Source organism: Chroicocephalus ridibundus, chromosome 2 (assembly GCF_963924245.1).
Source record: "Chroicocephalus ridibundus chromosome 2, bChrRid1.1, whole genome shotgun sequence".
NCBI lineage: Eukaryota > Metazoa > Chordata > Aves > Charadriiformes > Laridae > Chroicocephalus > Chroicocephalus ridibundus.
This window is the reverse complement of record NC_086285.1, coordinates 153,999,584-154,022,276: the sequence shown is the minus strand read 5'-3', so window position 1 is coordinate 154,022,276 and position 22,693 is coordinate 153,999,584. Positions and strand designations below refer to the sequence as shown.

Below are 22,693 nucleotides of genomic sequence, written 5' to 3'. Positions count from 1 at the left end.
TCAAAAGGTGTAGTTGGGAATGGGCATTGATTTTATTTCTTGCTCACACAGGTACACACACACGCGCAAAGATGCACATAATGCAATGAAACATTTACATTTATAGCAAAAATGTCGTATCACCACAGTGAATTGATCTTTATCATGTGTTTGCTGTAGATAACAATCCCAGGTGTGATTAAGACACATCTGCGTACAAACAGTACAGGTAATGTTCATTCTCCCTCTATTTACTGGAACTTATTGGAAAAGTAATAAAAAGAAAGAATATCCACCACAAAAGATGAAATTTGATGCAGTACTTTACTGCATCATATCACCATTCATGACGTGGTCAATTAGAAGACCATGTACTAATACACGTTTTTAGCTTCTTTCATACTAGTTTTGCAGGGAATATTTTATCTAAAGGGCCTATAGGAAAAAAACGTAAGGTAGCATCTTCAACAGTCTGGCCTTTTTCTTCAGTTCCACCGTGCTGTAGTGCCAACTCTCTCATAAGCTCAGATCCTGTATTATAGTTAGCAATGTCTCTAAGAGGAAGGTCTAAGAGACGAAGGTCTTAGAGAGCAGAGACTGTCCCATCTGACTCTGCACCCTGTGGAGCCATGGTCCTTTTGGAAGCAGTCTCCAGACCGGGATGCAACCTATGCTGTAAAGAATTTACCAATTCCTGTGGAAATTTTTTACATATAAATCCTTAAAATCTCAAATTTTCTTCAGGAAAATGTTTTCTGGGAAATCATTTGATTCGGGAGCAAGTGAAAGCAAATAATGATCCCTGACACCTCTCAGAATATTTTAGGAATAGAATCATAGAATCATAGAACCATAGGGTTGGAAGGGACCTCTGGAGATCATCTAGTTCAACCCCCTGCCAGAGCAGGGTCACCTAAAGCAGGTTACACAGGAACGCGTCCAGGCGGGTTTGGAATGTCTCCAGAGACGAAGACTCCACCACCTCTCTGGGCAGCCTGTTCCAGTGCTCTGAAACCCTCAAAGGAAAGAAGTTCTTCCTCATGTTTAGGTGGAACTTCCTATGCTCAAGTTTGTGCCCTTTACCTCTTGTCCTGTCCCCGGGCACCACTGAAAAGAGCCTGGCCCCATCCTCCTGACACCCACCCTTTAAGTATTTATAAGTGTTGATAAGGTCCCCCCTCAGCCGTCTTTTTTCCAGACTGAAGAGACCCAAATCCCTCAGCCTTTCTTCATAAGAGAGGTGTTCCAGTCCCCTAATCATCTTGGTAGCTCTCTGCTGCACCCTCTCCAGCAGTTCCCTGTCCCTCTTGAATAGGCAAAGGGTTTTGTGGTCAGGAAAAAGCGAGATGTGCAGGGGCACAGGTAAGCTTCAGAATAAGCTGGGATGTGCAAAAAGCACCACACAGCCCAGGTATGCGCTTTTACAACTAGCGACTTAGGTAAAAGATTAATGAGAAATGAGCGTCTGAGAACGAGGTGACCTAATCTGAAATCACAAATAAGTAGGCGCAAAAGCAGAACTCTTCGTTTCTAGAAAAAATGAACACAAGTCAGCAAAATATCCTAGATACCTTTCTGGTGCTTGTAATTGAAGCAACTTGCAGTTAAATTCGCTTGATAATGTCAGTTTGCGTTGCTGGAGTGGTGTCCTGGAGGCCTTGGTCGAGGTCCTAAGAAGTTAAGCAATGACACGTATGTACATTAGTTTCTCTCCAGTGTGGAAGAGGGACATGGGGATGGGGAAAGACGTTAAAGTGAAGCCCTCCCCTTCCGATCCAGTGGGCAGCTACGTTTTTTAATGGCAAAGCGTTGCAGCAGGATAATTTGGGATTTATTTGTAAGGCAACTTATACCAGAGTTTATGGGTTGATTTAATGGAAAGGGGAAAAAAGAAGCAGTGAATAACGGGTGTTGTGGGAGTCATTATTCTTTCTACCCACAGTAATTAGTAAAATGCAATTTGATCCACGGGCTCCCAAAAAGTGGAGTCTTACTTAAGATGTTGCTGTGTTTTCCTTAGGGCATTTAGTGTTGCCGTGCTGCAGTAAATGCAATTCCCGATCCCTTTAATATACTTTGAGAGCGGGGGTTATTGTTGGACTCTCAAGACCTGCAGGTACTAGTTTGTTAAAATACTAGTCCCTGAAAAGCTTTGTGCGTGAGGGGTATATGGAGAAGCTCCTTGCTGTGCCGCGCCACAGTGCTGGGGAGGGGGAGCTTTTGTTACCATAAGCCAACCAAAAACTAAAAGAAAGCAGATAAAATAAAATTCATATATTCAGTAGCAAAGGTTATAAAGGGTTGTGTCTCATTCGTTTTACATCAAGGCTTTAACTGTTGACACACGCGTCTCTGTCGGACAGGAGCGCCGGAGCTCTGCAGCTTGCTAATAGAGGAGAGGGCTTGTCAGCAGCATATTAATTCGACAAGATTGTGTTGTTTTCTGAAGCTTCTGACTATATTACATCTTGTATTACAGATTCCTTCTACAATCAGGTCTATCCATCAGGATAAAATCCTAGCACTTAGACAGCAGACACAGTTCTTGTGGGAGGCTTATTTTTCTTCAGTTGAGAAGATTGTATTGACTACACTAGAGGTGAGTAAAAATTGCCTGGGACCTTGCCGAGCAGCAAGGTTCCCGTGCCTGTCCAGCCGCTCCTGTCCTGAGCCCGTGTCGGACCTTGGTTTTCATGACACACAATTGGTCACTGGGAAAAAAACTCGGCATCTTGATAAGTTTTCTTCCCGAAGGAAATACTTTCTTCATTATCGGAATCCGCATTAGAAAACTGACACGGTGAAAAATGGGAGCTACCTGACACACGGAAAAGTTGTCATGTGAGATCTTGCCTTTGCAAGGCTTTATGGCTTATGAATCACTATCCTTGTCATTGGGAGTGAATGCGTTTCTTTAAGAAACCTTTCCGGAATTCATTTTGGAAAAAATACTACTGTAAAGCTCTTCTTCGACCATTCCTTAACATTTTGATGCCTTGTGGTGGGGCTGTTGGTCTGGCTGAAGGAAGATGGGGCCTTGTAAATCACTGTGTCTTATCTTCACACACAGGATAAGGGAAAGGCCTGATCGTCCTTATAAGATATTAATAAATAATCATAATTAGACTACTATTAAACAGGGAGACAGATGATGTCAAATGTGGAGAGAATGCTTTCTGAATTCAGAGACGGAGGAGAGATGAAAGGCTCTTTAGAAGTAGGGCCCAGGCTACAATTTCAAAAGCAGGTTTCTCTTCTAATTGTTTTGCAATTTTGCACATAAATTTTTGACACACTTTTACCACTGAAAGTGGCTCGCTTTGTAGGTGCAAATGCATTCGTCTTATGCTAATGCTTCTGCAATTGCATCCGTCTTTTGTGAACAGTTGTAAAGCTCCACATTTCCCGCTGTGCCTGCTTTCCCCTGAAAACTGCAAATGAGTGCTGCTGCCCGCACTACAGGTTGTCCGTGGCTGATCTACTTCCAGCTGCTGCAAGACAGTCCCTTAGGTTTTGCTGTGCCAGTGAGGAAAACCAGCCAGGGAACATTTTCGGAGCCCCTGGCATAGCTGTCCTCGCAATTCTCTCCTCCCCCCTGAAGAGCATGTCTTCGTCTGTGCTGCCCATTGGGAACTGCTCTGCATCCTCAAACTCCCCATAAGCGCTGATGAGGCAGTGATAATTATCACAGCCCACGCCAGGATCGGACTAACAAAGCTGGAAGACCATGTGCCAGCGCTCGCAGTCTAATTTCCCCTTACAGCAGTACCCTTAGGGACAAGCAGGGTGCCTCCTGTGTCGTCTGCCCCTTCCCTGCATGCGCCCTGTCATCGTTAGGGATTGCGAAAAGGCGAGGGGTGCACGCCTCTCCTCGCTGCCCTCTCCTGCCTCTGCTGGGGCTGGTCTCGGGGGGGCGTAACCTGCAGCCCCCATGGCCTTGGTGTCCATCACGTCAAGCTCCAGCACTCACAGATGTGTCTTTAGCGCTGCCCTGGGACACGTTGGCCCGTGTGGCCTCGGGTGCCCAGGGGACAGCAAAACCCATAATAAAGCCGAAGTAGCCGGGCAACCAGCAAGCTGGCGTTTCCGCTCAGAGGGGAAAAAACTAAAGCAAAACCAAAAAATCTTCCCGGAAGGTTTAATTTAATGAAACCAAGTAATGTATGCCTGGTGTTGAAGTTAACGTTCTGGGTTTTTTCATTTGTTTGCGAGGGTGGTTTTAGTTTGAGGGGTTTTTTGTTTATTTTTTAATTCAGGACTCTCAGAAATTTTTGAGACAGCTAAGAGGGATTTTGTTCTTATGAACAGATACTCATTTCACATTTCAACTTGCCTAAGTAAAGTCCTGAGTTAACTTTCCTTAGGAAAGGAATAAAACAGTTGAGAGTGATTTTTGGTATCTGAAACCTCCAAGCCGTTTATCTTCTTAAAATCTGATACCTGGAAGTAAATTCCTGGCAGGATTATTTTTTTCTGGTGGATGTTATCCATCTTCTGTTGTAACACTGTTGTGTCAGAGTGCTCTGATGATGCTAGATATCATCAGAATAATCACTTGCCTGCTGACTGCAGTGCTGGTACATGTCCACGTGTGAGGGTATCAGTACAGAAAAAGTCTTCACCAACTCAGATGTCTGCAAGGACATCACAGCTCTCCTCTACCCTTTATCCTGGACACCTCTGAAAACATTAAGCCACATTTTAAGGTCCTTGATCTTCTTGCGGCCTGTTATCTGCAAGGACATCACAGCTCTCCTCTACCCTTTATCCTGGACACCTCTGAAAACATTAAGCCACGTTTTAAGGTCCTTGATGTTCTTGAGGCATTCGGTGGCCTGAATCAAACAGCTCATAGCCCAAAATAAGAGGTTTGAATCATGTGGCCAGCAACCCCACGCTGCAGGCACAGAGGAACTGCCCCGTGCCATGGACATGGTGTGGGTTAGGAAAGGATTTTCATGAGCGTCTGCTGCAGGCTGGTGAGCGGGAGCGCTGGCAGCGCAGCATTGGACTGCTGCGAACACCATCTGGACACACTGGAGTTCCAGTGTGTCTGCACTTTTTCAGCTTGGTCTTCTCTGAAAACAAACCCAGAACATCCCTAGATCACTGTGTGGCATGCTCAGTCCTCCGCTTGGGAAGAGGAGGGGAGAGGGACAGCACAAAGGACAGGCAAGAAGTGATTGATACTTGGCCGGGGCATGTTGAGGAGCAGCAATGATTCAGGCAATGTGTGAACTTTTTGAAGTGTGAGGATGAGAGAGACAAAAATATTGGATTATTAATGAATTCCAAAAAGAAAAGGGAGATCTCACCAGAGCTCCTAACCCCTTCCTTCTCTTATTAAACTTGCTGTCATGCCTCATCATTGGAGAGCCCATGTAGCTGCTGTCTGTCTCTGCAACATGTGCAACGCTATACATTCTGCATTTTAATTGATTGGTCCTCCATGTCATTTTTTTTTTTATATACTTTTCTCTTCTCTTTCTGCCAAGTTGTCTTTTCTCCCCTCTACCATGACAGGCAGCTAGCTAGGTTTTTTATGAAGAGTGTGATAAATTAATCTTCTGGTTTTTTCACTGTGCTAAATCAGCGAGGCCAGCTCCCCATCCTGGTGTGGGACCACGCTGGGGAGATGTCTGTGCCTGCCGTGCACCGAAGGCTGCGTGGCACCGGGGACCTGCTCCGTGTTAGAGCTGCGCTCACTCCGGGTGCGCTGAGGCAGCCTTGAATGCGAGCCATGTGTTTCCCCTGCAGCCTTGTTGGCTACCAGTGCGATGGAAAACTCCACCGTCTGTGAAAACCTCCTGACCGTGTAAATTCGCAGACTTCTCCTTATCTGATTATGCCCCAGTTCTGAGAAAGCAGGAGGAAGGAGCTGTAATGTTTAGGCTTTGTGGTAAACACTCGAAAATATGTACTTTCTAGGTTCTGTCTTTGTTTAGTGGCATAAGTTGCAGATGGAGAAACAGCAGTCATCATCTTTTTTTTCCTCTCCCCACTACCATGCAGGAGATCTGACGACTGATACACCTAACTTTCCAAACAGAAATATTCAGATACACTTTTCATAGAATCATAGAATGTGTTGGGTTGGAAGGGACCTTTAAAGGCCATCTAGTCCAACCCCCCTGCAGTAGGCAGGGACATCTTTAACTAGATCAGTTGCTCAGAGCCTCGTCCAGCCTGGCCTTGTCAGTGACGGAAATACAGTCCTAAGTCTGTTATTCTGAGACCGAATAAAAAGTTAAATTAACTTAGGCATATGAGTGAATTACGGCATATTAGCTACGGTAATTGGCTGTAGACAAAAGTAAGACAAGCATGCAAACCCCTAACATTTGCCCCAATTTAGCAGTATGAATATTGCCACCAGCAGTGGATTGTGTAGCAGAACGTAACTGGTGTTTTAGCATTTTTTTGTCATGGCAATCAAAAATTCAAGGAAAATCACTGCTTGTGGCAACACTTATTCATTTTCTTTATTGACCAAACGTCCCTGAACTCAGCTGCTTACGGAGATTTTAGCTTGTTTAGATTCCAGCAGCTGCTTTTGTTCAGCTTGTGTTGGGTCTTTTCGCTTGCTTTTGGTTTTCCTGTGCCGTGGGTATACACTTTCTTTAGTTCCATAGATTTTAAGGCCAGGATGAATGATGAGGGATCAGATTTAGTCCAACATCCACCGGGATGTGCCTGTGTTAAGGCCAGAGATGTTAGATTAGAAGAACCAACGTGTTCTTGGCACTTGAGCCCTGCACAATGCATAAACTGCCAATTACGTGAAATTTCCACAGGAGATCCCAGAAGATGAACTGCAGAAGACACAGCAATCCTGCTTAGCCGACTTAGGGGAAAATTCTTTCTTTGCCGTTCCCCAGCCCTTTGCAGTGTCCCCTCTCCAGACCTGTCAACCTCCGATGCTCTGATGCAAACCTGTAAGAACGAGTGGCCCAACAGCAGATGGCCCTTAGAAAGCTGCATCTTATCTGGAGGCTAAATTTGTCCAGCTGTACCTTCCCGCCCCAGAATCTTGTTATGCCTTTGCAGCAAGTTTGAAAAAGCTCCCATCAGCGTAAGAACCGCTGTGGTTCTTGCATACTGGCAATTGAGCTGAAGTAACTGTAATTAGTTTTATAAATATACATTAATTGTACAGCCCTGTATCATTTTTTTGTGGCTTGTGGTATTCCAGATGATAAAGCAGATGAGCTAGCAGTCTGTTCTGACCTTAAAAATCTAGGAATCTGTGCCTGTGGCCCTGTGCAGAGACAGACGGTAATTGCCAAAAGATCTTTTTCTGTTTCGTCCAACAAGGAACTGTTGTAGAACTGAGACGTGGAATCAGTGATGTATCCGAATGCTAATATCCCTTTATAATTAAGCAAAAATGAATAATTAGTGCAGCCTGATTTGCTGAAAGTCTTTGTGATTTTGAATGCTCTCATTATCTCAAAATAATACCTAGCTTTGTAATGTCATCCTCAAATAATTATCTTCTGTGAGTTCTGGGTAGCGAAACTGACAATGAACTAATCGGGCTTACAACTGCTAAGATACACTAATAGACAAAATATTTGACTTGAAATACAAAGCGCAATGAATTGCAAGGTCCCCATGTCCAGAGAGACTAATGAGGTGCTCTGAAACCTATTGCACAAAGCCTGAGCTGCTGAAGCGGTGTCAAAGCATGCAGGTTCTCTGTCATTTTCAGCGAGATTAAGCAGGAATGTCTAGAAATTTGTGTGCTTCAGCTTTTTGCAAAATGGGTGATGATTCCAGTCAGCTGGAGTCTCTGGAGCTTCTACCAGTGGCTATTACAGTCTATTTAAAAATCATCACCTCTCTTGTTTTCCAGATTATTCAGGACAGAATATTTAAGCACATATCACGTAACAGCTTAATATGGAACAAACATCCTGGAGGGTTATTTGTACTGCCACAATATTCCTCATATCTGGGAGATTTTCCTTACTACTATGCTAATCTCGGTGAGTGAATCCTTGCTATAATCTAGCGGTATTTGGAATCTCTAGTGGAAATTTGGAATTCGATCTTTGAGTAGCACATGCCAAGTGAGTTACCATTCGTTTCTAGTTAATGATGCCTTTCGTTTATCCTGTCTCAGTCTCCCCTGCCTGCTGGAGACTAGAATGTCTCTGACTCATCAACATGCATCACGTGCCTCTTACTTGCAAAGATTGTTTTAAAAAAATCTATGTCCCTTCATACTTTTCAGTTGCCAGTAATTAATGCCTGAGTTGCTGACCCATTCATGGCCCGGGGGGACATAAGAGGAATAGTTTTTTGCTTTCTTTGTTTACTTGCGCTCAGCAAATTGGAAAAGTGGTAATTTACCCATGACACTTGTTATTGGAGTGCACAGTTGGTATGGATTTACTCTCCATACTCTGCGTTTTCATATGGATCCCACCAGAAGGAATGAACAGGGCTCAGGTTCGTGGCTTTTTTTCTGAAGCCGAGATTAAACACTGAGTTCTGCAGGGGGATGTGCCTGCAGGCTGAGGTGATCCTGCTTACCAGGCTCCTGCTGCTTTTGGCTCAGCCTGCACCATCCCACTGGTGTGGCTCTGTACTGCTCACCTGCTAAAAATTCACAGTTAAAGAGGGAGAAGAAGGTTTCTGTGGGAACTTTGATGAAAAACGACTATGACCCCACACAGACGAATTTAGGTAAGACTGCGAGCAGTAATGAAGGGTAGACGCCAGTAGGATCTGTTATTTTAGGCAGAAAAGGAAATCACAGCGAGACAAAAATATCGGAATGGAAGGCAAGGATGCAAGCAGAATTATCAGCTCAGGAGGTAATTGAAGAGGCATGTGGATGGGGATCGACCCAGAAAGAGCAAAAATCTGACAGAGGCTGTAATGGAACTCAGGAAGCTGAACAAGCTTCTGGAAGTTGTGGAGATAATCTGTAGAAAACATCAAGCATCCAGAGCCAGGCAGCAAAACAGAACCTGTGTCAAGAAAGACATTTGGTTGAACAAACTAGATGTCAATATTATCTGTGGGACAAACTGGATGAAAGAAAGAGATTGCGGGACATCTGTGGAAATAGTGAGGAAAGGCAGTAATTGTGTTGGAGTCAGGGATTTCAGAGGGTGTGGGAGTTAAAGGGAAGTGTGATCTCCTCTGAAGCATCTGGTATCCTAGTATCCGAGACGAAAGGAGATGGCCTAAAAAAACACGGCAAGGTTCGCATTAAGTGCAGATACTTTTTTTGTATCTCCAGAGTCCTTTAACCTGTACTAACCAGGGCAGTTTGGTCTTCACTGAACACATATCTCTTCCCTTCAGGTCTGAAGCCTCTTTCCACATTCACTGCCGTTATCCACGCAGTAACTCCCCTGGTTTCCCAATCTCAGCCTGTGCTGAAACTCCTGGTTGCTGTAGCCAAGTCCCAGTACTGTGCACAGGTAAGCAGCGCCGTTCGACTGTCAGTCACATTGAAGACAAAATAACAATCCAGAATAAAATAAAAGCCTACTGACTTCAGATCTCAGTCCTGTTTCAGACCCCTGTTTCAATACTGTCTGTGACCTGCATGCGTGGGAAACAGAAGTTCTGAGTGTGGCGTGAGTGGAATAAAGACAGGAATTAAAGCCTTTGTTTCACGAGGCTGGTCAAATAATGACTGCACTTTAAAGATCAGGATTGCACGTGCTGCAAACTGCAAAAAGGATGTCCTTGCCTCAAGGACCCCTGTGTAATCTTCCTTCCTCCTGTTGTGGCTCTTCGTCTCCCAGCAGTGCTAGGATTTTGGCGTCTCTAAAAGAAGCCCAGGGGAGTTCAGAAGGAGCGCCCTCTTGCAGTGGAGTGTCACAAGTGGCTTAGCCTTTAATGAGAGCCAAAGTAAGTCAGTGACATCCGTATGACCTCGCCTGGGTAGAGACTTCTGAGTTCCTGTCCAGCCTGTGTTTGCCTGAGAGGACCTATATTGTAAACAGTCTAGGAAGGGGGAAATTACTGTAGGAAGTGTTATTTTTACACAGATTTGCATCATCGTTGTTGATTTTGAAATTCCTAACCTGAATTTAACATTTCTGTCTGGTGATCTGAGTCTCTCTGGGTTTGGACTGCGTTATCAGTGAGGTCTCTGATCATGGTCCAATATTCTCTTTCAGATTATTGTTTTATGGAATTGTGATAAACCCCTCCCAGCCAAACACCGCTGGCCTGCCACTTCTGTGCCTGTCATAGTCATTGAAGGAGAGAGCAAGGTAGGTGGAACGAAACATTGTAAAAGATCGCGTGTATTCTCCAGTGGGACCAGAATTCATTTTCCCAGCTGCTTTGGTGAAAGCTTTGTAGTTCCCAGTGGTGTGACAGCTCTTTTCTGTTCCATGGCCCTTTGTACCAGCTTGGTCACAGCTTCGTGTTTCATGCATGAGGCCCCATGCTCTCAGAAATCATCAGCATGGCAATTAATGCTGTGAATCTGAGATTCACAGGTGGGACCCGGTTTTGAAATGTGGTCCCAAGAGTAGGTAGTGCTGCCCCTATCTTTGGAGATTTCTGTCTCTGCAGTTGCGTGAAAGTAGTGATGCAGCTGGATTAATTGAGTCTGAGCAGTCAGAGGCAAGGCTTGGGGGTCAGCTGTGGACTCAAAAGCAGAGGAAAAGATGAAAAAGAATGGTGTTAACGTGCCTTTGAAAAGTACCTTCTCTCATGGCCTCGTAGGGTACTGCTGCGACTGATGCAGATGCAAACGCAGGCCTGAGAGAAGCAAGACTTCTTGCTGCTAGCGTGTGACTGAGACAGATTTGGGCTGGTCCTCTCTGCAGTCCCTATCAGCTGGCTCTTGAGCTCTGTGTTTGCAAAGGGAACTTTTAGTTTCTTTGGCTGTACAGTCCTATTTTGAATTTATAGTCCTGTCTTTGGTCTTTTTCCCCCGTCACCTTAACAAGGGAAAAGCGAGAGCCCTGCGAGGTTGGCAGCTGACGGCTCCTGCCTTAGCTAGCCCTGTAAACAGTATCCGGAGAGTTGCTGCAGGGCCAAGAAAGGCTGTACTGATTCTGAGTCTTTTGAACGTTGTGGGGTTTTTTTTCTTTTTGGAAAACTCGCAGAGGTGAGACAGAGGAGAAAACCTCCGACCAGCTCTACAGTATTTGTAGAAATTGGCCCAGACACTGTTTAGATTACAAATGAGTCTCCTGAGTACACAAAGGTGTGTTTATAGTGGACGGTCTCTTCCCTCTAATATCCCAAGGTATGCCAAATGGCTTCTTGCGTGGAAAAGCTGTTTGTTTGGACAAAGCTCGCAGAGCCAGAGCAGTGCAATTTGAAGGCTGCACAAAGGAACTGCTTTTCCTCTTCAGTCTTAGCTGAAGCATACTGGCAGGCACAGTTACTCTGTGCAGGTGATCACAGAGGTCTGCCTTTACCTACCCTTCACTCTTCCTCATGAAATCCAGATACATTATCACACCTGTTTTACAAAAGGGAACTTTAACTACCAAAAAAAAAAAACAAAAACCAAAACCCAAAAAAGCAACAACCAAACATGGGTAGTCCCAACTGTTTTACTATTTGACAATTTTACACAGTCTGTAAAAGAGCTGGGCTGAGAACGCTGGTCTCCTGCCAGCTGCTTGCTCTGCTTTGCCTTTGTGTAAGCAAAGCAAAACCATCAGCCCCAGCCAGATCAACTCACCCTCACAGCCACCGCCTCCCCAGACCGGGGCCATCGTAGCGATGAAGGGATGCTCTCCAGACAGGCACCGTGAACCTCCTGATTATATAGAGACAGAGCTTCCTCTGAATCGAGGCATAGATTCAGGGACTTGCTTCCAAACAGGTTGCAGGGGATGCAGAAATGACCATTACAAGGGATGTGTAAAACTTCTCCGTGTCCCTGTTTCCATACAGTGATTTCCTTGTACTGGGCCTGATTTTTGTAGTGTTTTCTTGGCATAATTAATTGGAAACAAAGTCTATTAACTAGCCAGGCTATTTTTCCTAGCAAATGAAGGAAACAAATAGTGTTGTGTCCTTGTTACTATTCATCAGTTCTCGAAAGGTGCTAATTAGTCTGCTAAAGAAACCATATGGATTCTCATTTCTTGCTGTTACCTCTTTTGATCCCACTTTCCCATCTATTTCCTATTGCTTTGAGAACAGTCCTGCCATAATTTTTAAAAGCTTATTCTGCGTATAGATTTTATATATATACAGTTATGTCTCTTAAGAACGTGACTTTTTAAAATGCTACGATACCAATGTAATTCTTGATGCAGGGGAAGCTCAACTGGTACATGTGTTCTTCAGCATATTCTCCTTTACTAATGGAGAATGTCGCACCACATGTCAGCAGCTCCCTGTGGACAGAACAGCAATGCACAGAGATGGAGCTGTACCACTTTACAGGGGAACCATCCTGGTAGCACAACGTCCTTCACACACAGCCTGGACTGCTTGGCTTCCCAGCAGCGTAACCTTATGAATGCTGCAAGTCCTTCTCGGCGTTCATTATCTTTGATCCTCACACCCCGTAGGAGGGCGGAGGGACAGTCCTAGCGACCAGGGAAAATGTCCTCCCTAAAGAAGCTGTAGGTACATCTAATTCCCAGTATGGACCACTGTAGTTTGTGGCAAAAGGAAAGCTGCATGCTCCGAAGAGAGAGGTCTGTTCAGAAATTACTGCTCAGGCAGAAGGTGTAGGCTGACTGCTGGGGTGACGAAAATGAAAGTCTTTCACTCTTGAGCTGAAGGGTGCTTTCCATCAGACAGAGATATAAGCGATGTATCTCAGACAAGAGGAACTATGAATGAGGAATAAAATTGAGTGTTTCCCTTGGAAATGAGTCCTTCAAGTGATTTTTTTTCCCCCTCCCTTTTCTGCCTTGGATACCCACAGGTTATGAGCAGTCGCTTCCTACCCTACGACAACATAGTGACAGATGCAGTGCTAAGCCTGGATGAGGACACCGTGCTTTCAACCACTGAGGTAAGGGTCTCCATCATCCTGGGAGTCTGCTTGGCTCCTCGGCTCATCCTGAGCACGGCAGATAGGCTCTCTTCTTGGCTTCGCCAGTGAGCAAATGTTATCAGATTTCCTGCTACACTCTTCAGATTGAGCGTGTTGCACTTGTTTCAGCAACCCTGCCACTGCCTGCCATCAGAGGAGCTTTTCGCCCTGGTTAATTGGCTCATCATTAGCATATGGTTCTTAGGTTCTTTATTATTTTAGTAACATAGCTGCAGGCGGGTGTAGGCAGCCAAGAGCAGTCGGCTTTAATACTATGTTCTCACTATTCTGATGGGGGTAGCATTTTCTCCCCCCGCGTTATCAGTAGGGTGTAGGTGGGGAAGGAAGGGGTGTCAGCAGCAGGGGACTGCTGTCGCTCCAAAAGACAGCGTTGCCACCCTAATGCAGGATTTCACTGAGGAGTGCTCTCACCATTGTGTCGCCCCATAAAATTGGAGATCTTGGCTAGCTTAGGTGTTAGAGTGTTTGTGCTAAGAGCAAGATAGCGCTAAGAAAAGAAAAATACTGTAGAAAACCAATTTTTACAACTGGGATGAGTATTGATTTCTGGAACGTCTTCCTGAGAACCACAGGGGAAACTGATGACAGTTTATATAGAGTGCAATATTTGGGAAATACATTATTAATGATGGCCAGGGAATAGCTTGAAAAACTCGATTTTCTTTTGTTTTTCCTTTTTTTCCCCATGTTAATGGCCCTTCTCCCTTCTCCCCACTTCACCTTTATAAAAACGCTTTTATGTCAGTGATGGAGATCTTGCACTGATGCTACTACTAGTTATATGTCAGTGGAGAAACCCCTAACATTAGTCACCCATCACTGCTATATACTCTAACATGACATTGACGTTCTAAATGGATGAGTTTACAATTGCTCTTCTCCCCATTACGGTTTTGTTGTGCTGTGCTTAGACTTCAGAAGTCTTAAGGTTCCTCCTTAGAAGGAGCCACGGTAGCCCTCTTCTACTGCACAGATGGAAGAAGTAGTTGTCATTGAAACTATTTGATACCAAGGTTACACCTTGGTAGTTTCTGCTAGATGAGGAAGAATACGGCTGCTGCCAAAGCACTTGTGTTCAAAACCTCGCATAGCCAAAAAAAAACCCCAAACCAAACCCAGTAAAATGCATTTATCCTGGGGGGGGGAGTTCTAAGCAGGTTGTTGCTCAGGATGAAGGTCCTGTCTTAGCTGTCCTAGGAGCCGTGGTAAGACCTGTCAGGGACTTCATTGCACTGTGGTGGTATTTACAGCAATCCAGCCTGTGGATTCCATGCGGATTTGGGGCTTTGTCTTGTTTTGACTGGTATTTAGTCATCATCCAGACTTTGGAGTCATTCAGGCTTCTGGAACACATATGAAATAAATAGTGTTTCTCATTCTGCTTGGCCATGTTTTACCCTAAACATTCTGAAACGCAAATATTTTTTGTTGTGTGAGACAACATACACATTTCTTCGTGGCTTCTTGCCTCCTGTGAGCAGCTTGCAGCCGATATTGCCTGTTTGCATGGTGGTTATTGGCTCTACGCGCCCCATGGCCCCTGTGCCATGAGAGAACCAGCGGCCCAGCTCTCAATAACACCCACCTTGCAGCTTCAGCCTGTGCCAGGGTCAGCAGCTCTCTTTGGTGGCTTTCTATGAAGAACTGGGGCCTTTCTATCACTTCAGTTGCCCCGTTGTATGGCTTAGGCAAAGAAACAGCCTGTTGAAACACTGACATGAAACGCATGGTGTGAAACTGCCCTTGAAACCGGCTGCTCATGGGTGGTCATTGTGGCAAAGCTTCAAGGCCCAGTGAAGGCAATTTAGAAACGTGGTCAAACATGATCACCTTCCCCTTGGGAGGAGCAGTCACCAGGCACATCCTCTGCTCTCTCAGGCTCTAGCGTAGTAAAGGTTTTCCGTTCACAACAGAACAGACCATAATTGCTCTTGTGAGAGGAGCTGTGTCACATACGCAGAGGGATGTTTGCGTGGGAAGTAATTAGAAACCAGCCCAGGTCAGAAGCGATACGGCGGTTCAAGAGACTGGCGGCCTGGTTGGCTTTTCCTGCTGATCAGCTGAGTGATAATGCTGCTAAAAATTGTATAGGATGAGGACTGGGTTTTTTTAATAAAGGGAGTTTTTTCTCTTAGAGTGGTTGCTTTAGTGTGTCTCAGTGGTACAAGGACAGATACTTGAAAGCACAAGTGAGGGCGCTGAGTGCAGCTGCTTTATTATTTATTTAGGTTTGAGATTCTCAGACTTCTCTAAAGAAAACAGATGTCACGTTTTATGGGAAAGGCCTTTACAGGGGAAAAAAAACCCTTTAGTTCTTTCATGTGGTATTGATTTGGATGAGATCAGAACTATCACAACGGTAACTGGTTTGTGCACATTGTCTTTCTAGTTGGCCTCAGATTCCTTGAAACAACTTGAAAGAAAATAACCAGTCCCTAACTTTGTGTTCCAGTACATGTGTGACTCTTCTGTTTCATAAAAACATTTGTAAAGGAGAGAAGTCTGACAGTAATCACACAAAATGTGACTGTTCTCAGAGCATCTATTCTTTATCTAACCTCTGCACCCTTGACTTTGGCTGGGTTCTTGGAAGGTTTTTCAAGCATTTTTGATCAAAGTTTCAGGTCCCTCTGGTACTGGAGAAAACTTGGTGTGCAGTGCAGAAACAAATCCCTCATTTTCTTGGCTTTGACGGGGACAATTAGAATTGTCTTTAACTCTTTCTAAAATTTCGGTCTAGTTTGAGCACCACAACCTAAGTTGAAGTGAAGGGACTGCCAACCAACTTTATAGTGATAAAAAACTTTCCATATGTATTTTTACAAACTCCTTTCAAATCTAGTGCTGATGAGCCTCCTGCAAACTACCCCAATCATCCTTTTCCTAGTGCCACCACTATTTGTTTGGTGAGATCCTGGGGGAGCACTGTCCTGTCACCTTTTCAGTTCTCAGAGATTTCAGTTATTAAAATAGTTACAACAGGACAATAAAATAAAATATTGGCAGCTTTTGACATCTTCTTGTGGCTCATACATTATCAAGCATTTTTCTTAAAGTATAGCCTCCTAAAGCCATTTAACTACATGGGAATCTTATCTTCCTCTTTATTAAGCTATATGTTCAACCCTCTTGGTCATGTAGACAGTCTTAAAAGTATGACCTGCGTGCACCTCAGAGGCCCAAAATGGATGGGCAATATAAAAGGACTCCACGTTGATTGCCTGTTTTAATCTCACAGAGCCACCCCTGTAATTTAAGGTGTTTGACTCCTGATTTTCCAAGCTTTGTGTCGGCAGTACTGAAATGGTAGGGGAGATGCACAAAGATGTGCAAAAGGTTCAGTTTACCACATAGCTGTTACCACTCTGTATTGCATCTAAGTATAAATACACGCACCTACACCCATTCTTTCTGTAACTTGAAAAGGTTTGATACGTAAAGGGCAAGCTTGAAAATGTTAATGTAATGCTGTGATGCTCTAGACTCCCTTTAACAGGAACCATTAAAATGTGCATAATTATAGGGCAAAATGTCAAGCAGTCAGTTTAATTTACCGATGAATACATAGAATTAATGTTTTGCAACAGTTCCAAGATTCTGAATTAGGAATTAGTGGCAAGGTAATATTTTGTTTTGTTGACATTTGTTGAAACAATTTCGGTGTTCATTTGGCCTATGCCTTTGTCCACAGGTGGATTTTGCCTTTACAGTTTGGCAGAGTTTTCCAGAGAGGATTGTAGGGTACCCTGCTCGCAGTCACTTCTGGGACAACACTAAGGAGAGGTGGGGGTACACCTCCAAATGGACTAATGACTATTCCATGGTATTGACAGGAGCTGCTATTTACCACAAGTAAGAACCCAAAGCATCTGCTGTTCTCCTTCTGTATGAAACCAAATAGTAAGGGGAGGTGGCGGGGGGCGGGGGGTGAAGAACATTCTTCCGGGGAGGGGAAAAACTGGAAAGATAATAAATGGGTCTACTTTTTATGGGGTAATAATTTAAGTTCTTGGTTTAGCTCTGGGGATCTGGTAATCATTATTGCGCTTGTTGGGTCTCTTTGAAGTCCCTTGTATTTTGAGGCAGTCGGACTGCTCTTTTTAACGTCAGGAATTACACACTTCAAAGAGTTCCCGAATTCATTAAGCTGCTCGGCTGAATGGCCTGTAGCACAGCAGAAAGGAGGTTACTTCCAGACCAGTTCTGGGGATGTGTTGGCTGACAGCTGCAGACTGCAAAGTCTGCTGGCTGCTCTAGAGACATAGTACAGTGGACACATCGCAGATCGGCGTATTGCGGCATGTTGGAGAAAGCCCTGTCGTTAGGACTTCAGTAGACCAATGGCCTCTCTAGATTTTAGGAGAAAGTCAGCAAATTCTGGTGTGCCTAATCCGCGTCCCCACAAAGGAGAAGACAGGCCACAGGGGATGACATGGGCCCAAAGGAGAATAATTCCAACAATAAGGACAGTACTAGGCCAGTTGTAATAGAGTTCTCTCCAACTGAATAGTTTTGAAGGAAGAGGTGGAGGATGAATTCATCGATGTTGTCTATCACATTATAGCAGTGTGGTGCTCTTTCCTACTTCTCCATTATCTTGATACTTAGGTCCGCATTATTTCTTTCAACCCAATAACAAAAAAGGCGTAAGTTTTGTTTCTCCATTAGCACTTTTTACTGTCCTGATGAGACAGAGATTTGTTCTCCCTTCTTGTTGGAGGATGGGACTGAAAAAAGGAATTAGTGTATCCAGAGTTGAGTAGAAAACTTGTGTCTCAACTGAAAGCCCAGTGTCTTGTATTAATATTGCTGCTGTTGGTTTCCAGATATTATCACTACCTGTACACTCATTACCTGCCTGCCAGCCTAAAGAATATGGTGGACCAACTGGCCAATTGTGAGGACATTCTAATGAATTTTTTGGTGTCAGCCGTGACAAAATTGCCTCCAATCAAAGTAACACAGAAAAAACAGTATAAGGAGACCATGATGGGACAGGTATGTATCCACAGCATGTTGTAGCAGTTGGGATGCATTGATAATATAACGGTTTGACTTCTAGGTTAGGCTTACAGAGTGATACAATTCTGTCAGGTTTTTTTGCAGTTTTTAGTTTAGCAGAACTGTAAATAGACTTTAGATGTGCTTATTATGGTGAAGGAAAGGAGAAATGGCAAGCATCTACTGTGGATGACAGCTTCTCTTCATAGTTTCCTCACAGTGTTATTCACGGACATTCCAAACTCATGGAACTGATGATTTTGGTAACGTAATTTCTGTGAAACTCCAGTTTTCTAATTAAATATTCCAGACCTAAGACCTAGTCATGGAATGCTAGGAGCAGAAGTAAATTCTATAAAGATTTTCTATTTTTAATTATTAATGAACGTAATGTACCAGGCCATCCCTGTGCTATTTTAAAATATAGTGTGATTCAAGCACTGACATCGGACTGTCACAACAGAGGTATTTTGCGATATTCAAGCATTTTTTCCCACAAGGACCATTTTGTCCCACGATGATACCTTCCCTCACTCACTATCAGCCATGAAATGCTTGCTTTAGATCTTCTTCCAGTTCCTGGATAAGCACTCTGTCATTGCAGAAATGGGTGTACCTTCTAGTAGCCGGGAGACATGGTAACCTGGCGGCACTTGTCCTCCTGGCCTGTGTGAGAGAGCGATGGGGTGCAGCAAGTCCTGCAAGACCTGCAAGTCCTAAACAACCTCCCATCTGTGCTGCCATGGTGTCTGTGATGTGCACTACAAACCAGTACCGCGATTACTAGGGGACAGGAGAAAGAAGGGGCCCTCTCTTGTCCCCTCACATTTTCTCCTATTGGCTTTACTTGGATCTTTGACTATGGAGTGGCCATGCCAGTTTGTAGACTCCCTTATCTCTATGCCACTGCACTGTCATCCGAAGTGTAGGTAATTCTGACTCATCTGGGTACCCAGGAGACCTTCTGTGAACAAGAAGGTGCCATCCAGAATGTACCTATTGCTTCCAGTTTGAGCTTCACCTCTCCACAGGGCCGTGCTTTGGCTGTTTGGCAAATTCTGAACATCCATTTTTCTTTTTATAGCACGGGTGACTTGAGTCAGCCATGAACTATAACTCTCTGCTAAAGACAAGTTGTTCCTGCAGCTTTGGGAAATGTAATGGACCGTGTTCATAATTCCTTGAAAGACAAATAAAAAATTAACATAACCTCAATGTTGTGACAGAGATTAATAGCCGTGTGGAAATTCACTGTTAATGGCCAGAATGTCTGCTATAATCCTCTAGCAACAAGCTTTTGCGTGCTCTTTAGTGGCTCAGTATAATCAAGAGTCTGTAATCAATGCACATTATAACCTACCACTTGAGCTAAGCTGGACAGGCCTTGGACAAAGATCAAGTCTGATACCACATTCATTTGGCAAGTCCCTGACTTTATCAGTTTCTTTGCATTTTAATTAACACACTTGGATTTTATGAATTTATATTTGTTTTTAAAGTGTAGTGGAAACGTAAGCACTAGAGAGAGATGCATGAGCAGTGGCACAAAACAAAACTTAGTTCTCGGCATTCACAGTTTGTCTTAAATAATAGTTTTATTACGTTTATACATGCAGTTTAGGTACAGATAGAGAATAATAACTGCTTCTGAGCTGTTAGGGATGCTGAATTTCATAGGAATTGCAGCTGCCCTTAGCTTTGGAAAATCAGGCCACAGCGTTTTGCATGTATGCGACCTGTGGTGTTATTTTCGCGTCAGATTAACGTGATGTAGCTTGGAACGACGGTTAATTTTCTCTGTCCATAAGATGGTACTGTCTTATGCACCAGCCTTGGCCGGTGGGATTCCTGGGAGCACCCTGCTTTTCTCTGCAGGACATCTACACGCATGAGTAACGCCAGCACGTAAAGACTTCTGCTGAGCTCAGTTACAAGCTAGTTGAAATTACGTGTGTCTAAATTTCTGCAGATCTGGACTGCAAAAGTGCGTTTTTGACCTGAGAAACTGCAATAATTTCAGGGTGTTTTCCTCCTACGGCTGAATGGGCAGCAGCTGGCCAGAGGATGTGCACCTCCAGTGGAAAGCCTTCTTGTGGCCTTCTTGTCTTTCCTGGTGGTTTTTAAGGACTTGTTTTATCTCTGAAATAGCTTGAGGGTTTGAAAAGGAACAGAGTGAGGGGTGGGGTGAAGTAGCGTGCTGGCAGGCGCTGGGAGGCCTGCTGCAGGTGTCATGGTCTGGGTCAGGCTGGCTCATGGTCGAACTCGGGTCACCATGCCGCACTGCCCTCAGCGCTGCTTTGGAAGTCGGGGTCCCTGGGAGTCCTGGTGGACAAGTTGACCATGAGCCAGCAATGTGCCCTTATGACCAAGAAGGCCCGTGGCACCCTGGGGTGCATTAAAAAGAGCGTAGCCAGCAGGTCTAGGGAGGTCATCTTCCCCCTCTACTCTGCCCTGGTGAGGCCACCTCTGGAGTACCGTGTCCAGTTCTGGGCTGCCCAATTCAAGAAAGACACGGAACTGCTGGAGAGCCCAGCGGAGGGCTAGAAAGTTGATCAAGGGAATGACGCAGCTCTATTATGAGGAAAGGCTGAAAGACCTGTGTCTGTTTAGCCTGGAGAAGAGAGGACTGAGAGGGGATCTTATCAACTCTTATAAATATCTAAAGGGTGGGTGTCAGGAGGATGCGGCCAGGCTCTTTTCAGTGGTGCCCGGTGACATGACAAGGGGCAATGGGCACAAGCTGGAACACAGGAAATTCCATCTCAACATGAGGAAAAACTTCTACTTTGAGGGTGGCAGAGCACTGGAACAGGCTGCCCAGAGAGGTGGTGGAGTCTCCTTCTCTGGAGATATTCGAGACCTGCCTGGACACGTGCCTGTGCAGCCTGCTCTGGGTGACCCTGCTCTGGCAGGGGGTTGGAATAGATGATCCCTTCCAATCCCTACCATTCTGTGATTCTGTGGGTGGCTGGCTCGCCATCGCCAGCTCCTGCTGCGGGCAGGGTGTCCTTCCCCTGGTCTGAACCCCCCCGACGAGCAGATTACAGCTACGGCAGAGCCAGGCGCTCCACAGCCGTTCTTCCCCACCATTTTGTTGTGTCGCAGATAACGTCTGATTTCTGGTCTCCTCTCCTCTCCACACAGACCTCCCGGGCCTCGCGCTGGGCCGACCCTGACCACTTCGCCCAGCGGCAGAGCTGCATGAACACTTTCGCCAGCTGGTTTGGCTATATGCCGCTGATCCACTCTCAGATGAGGCTCGACCCTGTCCTCTTTAAAGACCAGGTCTCCATCCTGAGGAAGAAGTACCGAGACATTGAACGGCTCTGAGGAGCGCTGCTGAGGGGACCGAGCCGTCCCCGGCCACCGGTGCGTGGAGCCAGACTGTGCCACCGATGGCAAGTGCCCGATCCCGGCCGGTGGCCGCCCCGGGGCTGGGGCTCGCTGCTCCGGACTGCGCTGAGCCGCCCGGCAGGCTTCTGTTGCTCCAGACTAGGTCGTGTACAGTTTCATTATGGAACATTAAATAATTATTTTTGAAATGATTGCTATGCAGGTTTAAACTTTTTTAATGATCAAAAAAAAAAAAACCTATTAAAAACAGAGTTCTTTCTTTAATCAAAATTGTGTTGGTTGTGAATATTTCAAAGCTGCCGTTTCTTTTCTTTCATGCATTTGATTGTCATTGCCGTTTTCATTCATTTTCCCCTGCAAAGTTAAACGCTTGAATCTCACAGGGAGAAAAATGCAGCACGTTCAGAACCAAACTGAGCATGAGCAGGACAGAACCGAAGTATTAACGTTTCTCATGTACTGCTGACTTCTTAATTTTTTTTCCTTGGTTTTCCCCAAGCCGGTAGCAGCCACTGTGGCAAAACCCCTTTGGATGGATGGAAAACTGGAGAATCCCCACCAAGCCAGGCAAGAGCGTAGATCCTCCTGGTTGGGGACCCTATTTTTAGAGGCGATCGGCCTTGCCTTGAAGTGGGAGAGGAGCAGTGCTGCCGAGGAGCAAAGGGCTGCCCTGGAGCATGGGGATGCGGTGCCGGTTGCGTATCCCATCAGGAGAGGCGCATCCCCGTGGGTGAGCTCCCAAGGGACAGCCAGCATGGCCAGCGTGGGACACATGTCCTGCCTGAGACCCTGCTGCCCCGGGGGCACTGGTGCCACTTGGCCGCGGCTGCTAAATTTCTAGAAATAGCTTTGTTCTGAGGGCGATAGGGGTGTTGGCAAAAAAAAAAAAAAAAAAAAAAAAAAAGCAAGCATGTCAGTGCTCGCAACGCAGGAATTTGGCCTGTAACAAATTGGTTTGTATGAAATCAAAGCATGATGTTTTCTTTTTTTTTTTCTTTCTTTCTTTTTTTAAAGTGCAAATAGGTGGAGAAATTCCCTCCTGGAGGTCTGACCCCTGAAGTAAAGTGCATGGTCAGACACTGGGCACTGGCGGCAGTGGGTGCTCCCAGGTGTACTTGGGGCAGGGTAACTCGGATGAAAAACCTGCCCCTGAAATACTGGCATTGCTCACGCTCCAAAATGGTTTTATCATTTCAAATGGAAGTATTTTTAAATGGAAATATTCCAGTTGTTTATTTCCCTGTAGTGCTTTGCTTATTTATGTGTTTCTTTCAATTGAAGAATGAAAACAAAAGCAGTGATTTGGGTCAGGGAGATGCCATTCCGATTTGCTAAGAAAATAAGCACTTT

General features: G+C 45.0%; 1 protein-coding gene across 1 annotated transcript in view; it reads left to right on the top strand.

The window, feature by feature from the left end:
- Nucleotides 1–22,232, top strand: part of EXT1 (exostosin glycosyltransferase 1) — a 185,801-nt gene extending 163,569 nt beyond the window's left edge. Inside the window, exons 4-11 of the mRNA XM_063327440.1 lie at nt 2,459–2,578; nt 7,835–7,967; nt 9,298–9,416; nt 10,125–10,220; nt 12,857–12,946; nt 16,680–16,840; nt 17,815–17,986; nt 21,134–22,232. Coding sequence (XP_063183510.1) covers nt 2,459–2,578; nt 7,835–7,967; nt 9,298–9,416; nt 10,125–10,220; nt 12,857–12,946; nt 16,680–16,840; nt 17,815–17,986; nt 21,134–21,319 — 1,077 coding nt within the window. The 3' untranslated portion in view covers nt 21,320–22,232. The remainder of the gene's footprint in view (nt 1–2,458; nt 2,579–7,834; nt 7,968–9,297; nt 9,417–10,124; nt 10,221–12,856; nt 12,947–16,679; nt 16,841–17,814; nt 17,987–21,133) is intronic.
- The last annotated feature ends 461 nt before the right edge of the window (nt 22,233–22,693 follow it).